The sequence below is a fragment of the Salvelinus fontinalis genome, chromosome 5 (assembly GCF_029448725.1).
Source record: "Salvelinus fontinalis isolate EN_2023a chromosome 5, ASM2944872v1, whole genome shotgun sequence".
Taxonomy (NCBI): domain Eukaryota; kingdom Metazoa; phylum Chordata; class Actinopteri; order Salmoniformes; family Salmonidae; genus Salvelinus; species Salvelinus fontinalis.
In genome coordinates this window covers 51,681,206-51,693,649 of record NC_074669.1, presented here as the reverse complement: position 1 = coordinate 51,693,649, position 12,444 = coordinate 51,681,206, and the positions used below count along the sequence as shown (strand labels likewise).

At 43.3% G+C, this 12,444-nt stretch overlaps 1 protein-coding gene across 1 annotated transcript; it reads left to right on the top strand.

The window, feature by feature from the left end:
• Nucleotides 1-3,283: 3,283 nt before the first annotated feature.
• Nucleotides 3,284-10,903, top strand: LOC129855797 (5-hydroxytryptamine receptor 4-like). The gene is made up of 2 exons (XM_055923819.1): nucleotides 3,284-3,914; nucleotides 9,213-10,903. Exon 2 carries the CDS (start codon nucleotides 9,227-9,229, stop codon nucleotides 10,319-10,321), a length of 1,095 nt encoding a protein of 364 aa, XP_055779794.1. The 5' UTR covers nucleotides 3,284-3,914; nucleotides 9,213-9,226; the 3' UTR covers nucleotides 10,322-10,903.
• Nucleotides 10,904-12,444: the final 1,541 nt, after the last annotated feature.

Here is a 12,444-nt window from a genome sequence, read left to right as displayed (position 1 = left end):
TAAAAGATTGCGTTTTAATACACACAAATGTCTATTTGAAAGCATCCCGACTTCATTAAAGGAACGCAGATGAGGATGAATTGATCCCCAATATACAAACTCATGCATATTGAATGGGTCTCCATAGCAATAGCAGTGAAATAGGATATGAAAGTATAATTATGCACAGGGCTGAGATGGGTTTGACAAGCCTCACAAGACTCGTATGAAGTCGGTGCAGCCCTCTTCTGCCAACTTCTGTCTGTAGCGTCCGAACGGTTTGGGCTACACACTAATATGACCCCTCTGTCGGAGTCAGTCTGAGACGCTCACGAACATGATGGTGTTCTCCACAACCCTCACAAGACACGTCTGAAGGTCCCAATACCAGTAAAAAAAAAACATGAACGCATGTATGGAGATAGTTTAGTGCCTAAAATAATGAGATAAATAATCCTGATATTTCTTATATCTCGCAGATATAGGACAGACACTCCAGAACAATTTTTGGGGGGGATTATCTGTTGTTCCATGTAGTTGTTGTGATGTGATTAATGTGACGATGGCTATTTTATCAAATCAATTAACTATGTACAATTATTACATGTATCAATTCATAATGTAACACTTAACTCGGGGCACCGCGGAAAAAGTTTGTTTAATGAGTTACCGTTTCTCAAATTAACTCAAGAATATATCGATATCGTTATCATACCTGTCATCCATGAATCGTTATTACCTCATAGCAGTCTCATTCTGAACGTCGCAAAATTCTTCGAGACCTGCAAGAACCTTAGTCTAAATGATGATTCAGCTATACACAAATTGGCTTAATTATTTATTTTCTAACTAAGTAAATAATCCGACAGAAATGCATAAACACACACACACACACACATATACACACACACGGTATACGTTGAATTGACTACTAACATAATGCAATGAAAAGTCCCTAGTGGACTACCTTGATATGACGGCTTTTCACACAATGGAAGGGGAGGGGTAAGATAAAGAGAGTGGGAGAGACAAAGAGAGTGGGCTGGTACATTCATGTGGAAGCTATGCTCATAAAAAATGAACATGAACGACTGCTCATTCGAAAAGAAATGCAACACATATTTACGTGTGTATTCCTTTGCCATCTCTCTGTTGAAACCACTCGTCCGTCAATGGTGAGTAGTTCGATGTAAGTCTCTGGTTGTCCACCAGAGGTCACAATGTCCTCAGTTGTAGTAGTTCATTACACTAGATCCTTCAAAGGTACACACGCGGTAAACAGCTGCAGACTGAAGGTTCTGATGTAGTCTTTATCTTCGTCACTCGAGAGTTTGAGTCTTACCATTTTCTGGTCTGGTAGTTTTAAACCATTTCAATGTATTCAGCTCACGCTGCACATATAACTGGTCTTGATGTTTTAAACAATTTCAACGTGTAGCCACCACTCCACGCTTTCTGGCCTTGTAGTTTTAAACCATTTCAACGTGTAGCCACCGCTCCATGCTTTCTGGTCTAATGAAACTTTCGTTAGCAGTCATTTTATGCACTCACCTTGAAGGGCGGTTCCATCACGTTGTCACAATGCCTCACGTGGGCGTGGTCACTGACTCGGCAAAAGCTTACATGAAAAACAATTCTCCTCTAGAAGGCTAAAATCACATTTATTGTTCACACAAATAGTTTCATATTTAATCACATAAGTTTTACAACATTTAGATGTCAATCATATATCTGGGACGTATACAGTTGTAGAGTTACAGTTATTTAGTTATACCGTCGTAATGATATCACAAAACAATACACTTTTGACAGGATTTATTGTTTGGAATCCTGCTGGGGATCCAGACGTTTGGATTTGAAAACTAATGTTCCCATGTCCAATCTTTTGAGGTTTGAGGTTTTGGCAAGAGTCTCTCTCTACACACAAAGGATTTTTGACTTCTTTATACTGCAGTGCAAGAGAGAGAAAGTTTACGACCGGTCGTTGAAGTCAAAGAACCGTCCCCACTCCCCCTCTTCCTCTCTGGTGGGAGAGAGAGAGGGAGGGGGCTATCTTTGATCCTCACCCAGGAGTGAGAGTCATGACATAGTGAATCTGTTATTCATTGTGTTTCTATTGGCGAATAACAGAAATGCCAAGTTACATTTTTCATCCAATAATTTTTAAATATATTTTTGATACCTTAATTCAAAATCAAATATCTAAATGATCCTTGGTACGACCATCTTAAAACAATTCCTTATGTTAGTCTGGGTCACGGTGCCCTGGGCCTGCCCAGAGTAACAGTCAGAGACAATTAGACCTGGATTCAAATCATACTTGATTTCCTTCATGAGAGTTTGATTGAAAGTCCTTTCCCATCCTGCACTCTAGGCAGTTTCAATCAAATATTCAAAGTGTTTGGAAGAAAACAGATACTATTTGATCCCAGGTCTGGAGCGAGCCATCCGACTCCACTGTAAGCCATCAATCTCTTGTGGCAGACAACTGATTGCCCTTTAACAATTAGAGGTAATTTTGGGGCAGTTTTTTGGGGATAAGGGTTGAGAGGATTTTGTGATTGGCCGTGAGTGTTTTTTCTGGGACTCACAAAAACAATTAGGTGCCATTGTTGTGAGAAAGGCCCCATCTTGAGGGACACAACTAATCAGTAGAGCATATAAGCCTTTTAGCCAAAGCAAGATAAGGTTACTTTAGCATGGTTTACTCCACCGACTCGCCTCTGTTACATCAGTTGCACATTGACAACATTAAAACATATTCTTCCCCACCATAACCCTCATGCTGCCTCTTCCTATAATAATATGCGTGATCATGTTCTCGATTAAACAGCCAGGCCAATTAAACCCCCTTGAGTGAACATAACAAATCGCCCAAGAATCCAACCACGTCCTTCCTTTTCAAAAGCAACAGATGTGCCCGCCGACCATCGCTCCTCTCTTCCTCACCTTTCCTCTCCTCTCCGCTGCAGAGGGAAACACTCTCATTACACATATGAATGACTGGTCTGAAAAAACACTAGTTGGGCAAGCGAACAAGGCCTTTTATCCCGGCTTAATTAAAAAACTCCCAGCATGGTTAATTCATTCAAATACATCCACCATGCTACACTTGAGACAGAAAGCGGTCCCCATCCCTGGCTGAGCTAGAGAACCCAGGTATGTTGAATAGGGGTGGGGAAATTGGCTCCACTTTAATGCGTTACTGGGGAGATGAAAGAAGAGCGTGAGATCCAGGCTGCGTACCAAAGGCACCCTGTTGCCTAAATAGTGCACTGTTTTTGACCCGGGCCATAGTCAAAGGTAGTGCACTATATAGGTATTATGGTGCTATTTTGGAACACAGCCCTTGTCTAGTGGTGGGAGGACAGCAGGGATGGTAGGTACCTATCAGATACTCAGGTAGTCACCCACTATGCACTTATGCACATGTAACAGGCTGGTTTGGAACCACACTCAAGTGAAGAGTAACCTTGCCTGAGACCTGAAGACTTGCATTGGCTTCCAGAGCCAATGCCTTGGCTTTATCTCTGCGGGCTAATATAGTCTTGTGGGTAGTAGTCTTGCACAGTATGTGAGTCGTTCCCATCCTCTGGTAGAATCAAGCTGATAGAGTCAGGGATGTAGAAAAGGTGTCTTTAACAGAGGGATGAAAGTGAGAGACAAGTGTCAGTATTAGCATCACAATGCCCAACCCTGCCTTTCCCCCCGACCACCTCCCTTTTGTTACCCATCCACCCTTTTGTGTATGATGACAGGGGACTGTCTTAGTTTACCTTGATTGGTGCCTTTCATTAGAGCGATACACACCTCCGCATCTCCTCGTCCCTTCATCATGACGAGAGATGAGAGATAAGAAAGGAACCAGGCTCCTGTTGTCCTGTGATGTGCAGTATGGTGAAATGAGGACGGACAGCCAACCGTCTCAATCACAGGTGAGTACTCTCTTTCCTTCATGTGCTTTCACGCTTTTCCAAAAAGGTGTTTGTGCCAGGCATTCTTTTGTGGATAAAATGTTTTCAAATCAAGAGTTGGATGAATTGGAATTCATCTCTATTGACTACAGATGGTATCTTGAATAATTTTACTCAATTAGGAGTGCGGATGGAAATTAGCCGGCTGGTTAAATCAGTCAAATTCAAATAAATTTGGATGAATGTGCAACGTTACATTTGACAGCTTTATTATACATTCGATAACAATATCACTAGCTCTTTTGTAAACAATTTTTCACATTGGTTAAACCATGTTACATTGGTTAGACATGTTGTGTTATGTGTGCTTTGCCATTGTCTTGCTTAGGTTCACTGTCTTTATCTCACTGTGGCATAACATGCAGTTTTTGAGCAGTGACAATATTTTTTTCTATATTGTAAATTTAGTCCAGTCCCAGTTTATATCAATATCAGTTTCCACATTTCAACAATTAATTACACAATCCACAGCCATCCATGTGAATTGACCCCTGGTGAACATCTATCATTTTTAATCTGTGATGAATCTGTCAGCACTGAATGTAATAACACTTGCAATTATTACTAAACTCACATGCTACCCTTCTGACAAAGATATCAAGAGATACTCTCAAAATGATAAATGATGGATTTACAGTAATGATAAATATACCGCTAGACAATTTGGAACAGCCCCTCACTTCCAATAGAAAGTGAAGTGAATCTGCTTACTTTAGATAATGCCATAGGAGTGCTCGTACAAAAATAACATGACTCAAAAGTGCAATAATAGGCTGAAATGGGAAGATACGTTTTCCGTTGCACAATCTTTTGAAACGCTGCACCCTAATGAACAATCCCAACATACAATCCCTCTGCTTTTGAATGTGTGGAGAGATTAAAAGCGATGAGCAGGAAACGATCAGTGTCAGTCCTTAGTAACGATTAGATAAGAGGTAGAAGCTAAACAAATAGAAGACATCCAAAGTCGGCTTCTCACCCCGGAGGGATTAGAGTGGGGAGCTATGTGCTGTCCACTCCAACGGATTTTAATGAGCCTCTGGCTATTATGTGTTTTATATAGACTAACTGTGTTGCACTCCTCTGATCATGGAAATTAAACGTTTAATGTTGGGGGTTGTTAGCAACATTGCATCAAATCCTCAATGCAGTGTTTCTCAAGTGATGCAGATATATGGACACAAAACTCGATAGACAGGAAGACCAGCCCGATCGCCACAAACAGACAGCGATTTTGGAGTCTGGAAAGGTCCTGAGAACATTGATATATGCCTTCTTCAGCACAAAAAAAATAAAGATTACCCAGCACTGGGCACCAACTCGTGATGTTCGGAACCGAAGAGCGTTGCTTACCACCGCAGTTCACAATGCTCTAGCAAGCCGCGAGAATACTTGCTACTAATAGCCCTAGCCTTTTAACCACTCAGAATTAATACCTACTGTCAACTTAACTCTTTGAGTTGTTTAGAATCAAGACAAATCTAAGTTTATTGGCCGCGCGCAGAGATGTGCAGAGGTTATCGCACGTGCAGTGGAATGCACGTGTTTCTCGCTCAAACAGTTCAGTAATAAAATAAATCAATTAAAAAACTATACACATAAATCCCCCCCCCCCCCCAAAAAAGAAAGATATCAGATTGAGCAATGTAAGAGTGCAGAATATATATATATATATATTTGTTTGTGTATATGTATATAATGGTGTGTATAGACAGTATGAACAGTATATGAATAGAAAAGGTGTACAGCAGTAGTTATATAGGATGAGCCATGACTAGAGTACAGTATATACATATAACGTGTGTAAAACAGTGGGTTAGCATTATTAAAATGACCAGTGTTCAATGACTCAGTTTCTGTTCTTATCCTGTAACCACACAAAATGAACGAGTCAAAAATAGATGTTCATCCATAATATATCGAAACTATGAGATCCAGTTGAGGATGACAGGCTCTCTCTCTCTCACACACACACACGTTCTTCCAACCTCAGAAAGACTTGCACAAACACAAACACCCACACACATTCCCTGCTCCTGTTCTGATGTGTTCCGCCCTCCTCTCTTGACCACTCAGTAGTGGGCGCCGTGTTCTGTCTGTCTCTATCAGTTCACACGCTCCCTTCTTAGAAGACCAGAAGCAACAAGCAACCCTATGTGCACTGGGTAGAGTTATTATTTTAGTTTGTACTCATACTTTGTTTTGAAGGTGTTTGTGTGTGTGTGTGTGTGTGTGTGTGTGTGTGTGTGTGTGTGTGTGTGTGTGTGTGTGTGTGTGTGTGTGTGTGTGTGTGTGTGTGTGTGTGTGTGTGTGTGTGTGTGTGTGTGTGTGTGTGTGTGTGTGTGTGTGTGTGTGCGCACTGTGTGGAGTCTGTCTGTCTGTGAAGTTGGGAGAACATAACATATTTCTGTAATCACATCGACCGAGATCCATCGTGGCCCTTGATCCATTGAACCAACTTCCAAAGCTCCCAAAACCCATCATGCACTGGAAAGAGACAACATATCGAGTTTAGTGGAGATTCTTTTCAGAGAAGCCTAGTTGATTTGACCCACTGATTTACTGATTGAGATAGAACTTTCTGTAAATGTGGAGTCTGGGACAATCCAAATCGAACTGTTTGTTCCATTAATTGTCCCACAGACATTCTCTGTCTGCGTACTCTTTATAGTGTTGGGGGCCCTAGTAAAATTTATGCACTATATAGGGAATATGGTAACATTTGAGACGAGACATTCTGTTTCAGGCCGAGAACTTTGATTCGATTCTGTTTCATTGCAGGGCCGATATAAGTAGGTTATGTGGAGTTGCTTGATTTACAAATGCAGTATTGGTTTAAGTATAAATAAGGAAAGGTGAGAACTATCTGATCGAATCAGGTCAACTGTCATAAGATGAGAGGAATGGTGTTCCTTCTTGCTATTTGGTCTCTGGTAAAAGCGTGAATTCTGCTCCTGAGAATGATGACAACGATGACAACTAAGATGACCAGAATAGGAATGACAGCGCTGTTGATGATAATGATGGTAGTCGTGGCAACAATATTCACAAGTACCGTGACCGTGATAAAGATGATGATGATGATGATGATGATGATGATGATGATGATGAAGGCCTTCGTTTTGGCATGTCAGTATGACTGACAGGAGCAGGGGATATTGCTTCACTCGGCCCCCTTCCCTTTCCCCTCACTACAGCACGACAGTCCCTTTGGTGTTAATTAAAAAGCAATTCTTACTGAACCAGAACAGTTTCGCTCTGCTTTAGTCTCCCAAACAATGTACACCTCCAGCTGCTGCTTTCCTACCGCAGTCACTCGATGAGTTGCGTACCAAACGCCCATCTGAGTAATATCACGTTCACTGTGCATGATAATGTCTAACAGATTAGACATTATCACTGCAACAGCAAAGCAGTGCTAACCCTGCTTTCAATCAGCCCTTCTCAGGAGTATAGTGGACATATTAGGACAGCTTGTGGACAGATGCTATTCTAATATGGACACCATACTTGACCACGAACAACCTACTCTACCAACCTGCCAGATAGGAAATCCCCAGAACACCCTGCAAGCATCAGTTACGTTCAGGAGAGAAAGGAGTATACTGCTTTGTGCCACGGTTAAATGGGTCACCCAAAGGGTTCAGTTGAATGGTGTAAAATGTTATGCCTGACTATCTGTCACAGTGTGTGATTATGTTTCCTGCTGGACCGTTCCATTCCAACAGAACTGATGACAGCTGTATCCACAGGGGAATATTCTTGAAGGTTCCACTGGGGAAAAGGGAGCCCAGGGAAGGTCAAACAAAGTGCTTCCTTTTGCATTGTGCTTGACATTTTTCCAAAATGGCCACCTCCGAGTCCCACATAGGCATCATCCCAGCAAACATGACCCCATTGGCCCCATGTGGGTAGTTGAGCAAGGTGAGCACGGGCTAGCACACACCAAGCCCACACCAGCCAAACAGGGGCTAGCCCACACCAGCCCAACAGGGGCCAGCCCACACCAGCCCAACAGGGGCCAGCCCACACCAGCCCAACAGGGGCCAGCCCACACCAGCCCAACAGGGCTAGCCCACACCAGCCCAACAGGGGCTAGCCCACACCAGCCCAACAGGGGCTAGCCCACACCAGCCCAACAGGGGCTAGCCCACACCAAGCCCAACAGGGGCTAGCCCACACCAAGCCCAACAGGGGCTAGCCCACACCGAGCCCAGCTAAAGGCGGGGGCTCTTCAGAATATTTAGGGGCGTGGTTTGCACACAGTTCTTTTTGAGAGTGTCGTTCCAGTTTAAGTGTTCTGTTGTGTGATGGATACATTAAAAAAAATATTGTACACTGCTCATGATGAAGTCATCTTACTTAAAAAAAACTTAAGTGCATATGTTATATGAGAAACTTAAAGGTAGACTCAGCAAAATGACTTTGCTATGAGCAGCACTGCAGATATTGAGATGAGTGAGATGCAAGACTTCGCTCTCTGTGTGTGACTGTTCACACACAGTATCTGTCCATGTGCATGGGCTCGCTTCATGCTGTTCACACCGTGGTAGCCAGGGCACCAAAACAGAAGAGACGTTGTGCCTCGCGCTTTGACGCTCTTAGTTGTTGCGAAAATGACCCACTGAATTGATGCATTTAATTAAGTTGTATCATTTTTTGATGAATAAATACATAAATTCCTGTTAAATAGCAAAGGCGCATTTGCCAAATGTTGGCAGCATACATGAGGCTAATCATGCCAGTGTGAGCATGTTTACTGCGAGGTGTCTCGCTGTTTGATTGTTTCTGATAAGATATGCCAACATTGTTCACTTGTCATTTCCTTTGTGCTGGCGAGGCTTGTAGATAAACGAGAGAGAGAGAGAGAGAGAGAGAGAGAGAGAGAGAGAGAGAGAGAGAGCGAGCGAGAGAGAGAGAGAGAGAGAGAGAGAGAGAGAGCGTCTGGTTTTCCTCAGATAGACCACCAGGGAGATTGCCGTCTTGATAGGAACCCGAACCCAAACCCGGCACCAGAACTATTAGCTTCTTCTGCCAGGCTAAAAACACGATTTAAGGTTTAACTAACGATAAAGTGCCTCGGAGAGGGATGGATTAAGCAGAACCAACATAATTCTGGGTGGTTTGTTTGTATTGGTAAGATTGTTTGAGCACACAGAATGCTCACAGGGGCAATATGTTCTGTTTTGGAAATGTCTCACCCTACTGCTATATCATGCCAAAACGTTCACATCATGGATGTTGTGTGTATTTTGACAGAACAAGACCAAGCCATGGATAATACCAGTTTGGGATGGCCTGAGGATCTGGATGGTGATGCCAACCTTTCTTCTCTCCATGGCGACCTGGAGGACTTCTGCGCTACGTCGTCGAGGCACCAGGCATCTCGGGTGATCCTGTACGCCTTCTTTACGGCGGGCATCTTGTGCACAGTGGTGGGCAACTTCCTGGTGGTCTTGGCCATCGCTTACTACAAGCAGCTGCAGTCGCCCACCAACTCGTTCGTCATGTCCTTGGCGGTGGCCGACTGCCTGGTGGGGTTGGTGGTCATGCCCTACAGCATGGTGCGCACCGTGGAGGGCTGCTGGCTCTTCGGCGCCCTCTTCTGCCGGGTCCACTCCAGCCTGGACGTCATGCTGTGCACCGCATCCATATTCCACCTCAGCTGCATTGCCTTCGACCGCTACTATGCCGTGTGTAACCCCTTAGTCTACCACCTGAAAATGTCCCAGGGCCGGGTAGCCTTCCTGATCGTGGTCTGTTGGGCCGTCCCGTTACTCATCTCCTTCGGCCCCATCATGCTGGGCCTCCACAAGGCCGGGGTGAACATGGTGCCCATGCCGCCCGAGGACGCCTGCGTCTTCCTGGTCAACCGCGTCTACGCCGTCATGGCCTCCCTGGTGGCCTTCTACCTGCCCATGGGCGTCATGCTGGCAGCCTACTGGAAGATCTACAAGGCGGCCAAGCGGCAGGCCATGCAGATCAGTGCCATGGAGAGCCAGTTTTCGGCCGGAGTGGGCAAGGACTCCAGCAAGAAGCAGAGGCACCGCAACGCCATGAGGAGGGAGAGGAAGGCAGCTAAGACCCTGGGGATCATCATGGGGGTCTTTCTACTCTTCTGGCTTCCCTTCTTCACCGTCAACATCGTGGATCCCTTCATCGACTACAGCACAGCGGTGGAGGTGTGGGAGTTTTTCCTGTGGCTGGGGTATGTTAACTCGTCGCTTAACCCGTTCTTGTATGGGTTCTTCAATAGATCCTTCCGTAGGGCGTTTATGATGATTATGGGATGTCGGATATGTCTGTCGAGCTCCTCGCCGGGTATGGACTTATCAAAAGAGAGCAACGAACGCAAGGTCAACCAATAGGAGACTAGAATTGCAACACACACACACCTGGACGTGGCATCGACCTATCACACGCCAAGAAAGAGGGCAACGGGACACACAGACAACCAATAGGAGACTGGAGACTTTTAAAATACTTCAATACCGGCTAATTGTGTACAGGTAGAGGACAATTTAAGGGATTAAGTTGTTATTGTTATATTAGAGAGAATTAAGCCACTGACTGATGAAGGAATTGACATTTAAAACAATCTGTGCATTTCTGAGGGACAAAACTGAAATAAACACAAGATTGAACTGCAAAACACTCAAATGACAGGGTGCCAATTACCATTGTATTTTGGTAGCAGTTATACATAAAAAAAGAGAGAAAGAAAATACATTTAAGAAAGAAAGAAGTGAATACTCTTCAGCAAATGTTGTTCTAGTTTGTAAATAAATACAATGTCTGGTTCTTCTTTAGCCTTTCTGAAAACCTTAACAATCCAAAATAAATTGTCATGTCTGCTTGTCTGAATTGGTCACTCGATTAAGTGTTTGGGTTTTCTATGATGATTGACGTCATTATTAATATATGGTGTATAATGATGTACACAACCAAGGTTATTTAGTTTTTTATATTTTTCTTTTATTTGTATTCGTTTTTTAATTTTGAATTCAGTTTAATTTCAGTTAGCTGAGGTGATTTGGTCAAGCGTGAAATGCTCTATCTCGAAACAATTGATCCTTGATTGAACGCTCAACTTGATTATCATCCCAAAATAACTTTACAAATTAAAAAGATACACTTATAGTTTTACCACAGATTTCCACAGTAGTTTTTTTTGTGTAACACAGCTTTGGGCCGGCAGTTTTTTTTGGTTCCCTCCCAAGTTTCCATTAGCTCAAAAAAACTCAGTGGGAATCTGTGTTAAAATGTATTTGTAAATTAATTTTGGGCTGATATGAAAGTAGAATTTCTGAAGTTTCCGTATTGAACCCAGTGATTGTCAACTTGTAGGCACAGAGTCTGTACAGTTGTACATGTAGGCCCCTCTGTGGTCCATTGTTCAAATTAGAACCCTATGGGTGTATGTCCTTGGGTTCTTGAGCGCTAAGGTTAGGCTAAGTTTAAATTATAAAGTCAATCTTAATGTAACCTTGTCCCCAGGCTATTGCTCACAGCGCATATAAGCGTGGTACATCAACGATTCAAAGTTAGCCTTAGTGGGGCTGACCATAGAATTCTATGGGATTGATCTTGAATAAAGTATTTGACATCATCAAATCACACGACTGTGAGGCATGGCTTTGTGCTTGTGCTAGCGTACCGGGGATGACTAGGGGGAAAGTGTTGTGGGAGAAGATTGGTTGGCAGATTCAGCTGATTAAGCCAATGCGCCGGGAGTTTCTATATTGGCTAACGAAGGACAAATTTGACATGTTGGTTCACCAGACTCTTCGCACATTTGGGATTCATCTTAATGTGACTTGGATTTGAAAGGAATAGCGCCGAGACTGGTGCAAAAAAATATGGTGGTTTTCATATAAGAATAATTAAAGTTAGCCACCTAGATGTTTTTTGATCTTTTAGCAAGTGATCTCTAGTGACAGTGATGCACAAGCTAGGCCTTTTTGAAACATTGCAATCTCCTGGCCACATTAACCCGCCAGATTCAGTTGCTTGAAAATTCCCCAAAAGTTTGAAAACCCCATTCGGTTTTTGGCCATAGTTTAATGAAACTAAAACTAAACATAATTCATGCTGGGTTTTATTTTATTTTAAATCAAATGGGCTAGACAATCTGGACCCTCTCTTTCAAAAATTATCCACCGCCATTATTGCAACACCTATTACCAGTCTGTTCAATCTCTCTTTTGTATCGTCTGACATCCCTAAAGATTGGAAAGCTGCCGCGGTCATCCCCCTCTTCAAAGGGGGTGACACTCGAGATCCAAAAAGTTAGAGATCTATATACATCCTGCCCTGCCTTTCTAAAGTATTCGAAAGCCAAGTTAATAAACAGATCACTGACCATTTCGAATCCCACCGTACCTTCTCCGCTGTGCAATCCGGTTTCCGAGCTGGTCACGGGTGCACCTCAGTCACGCTCAAGGTATTAAAAGATATCATAACCACCATCGATAACAGACAGTACTGTGCA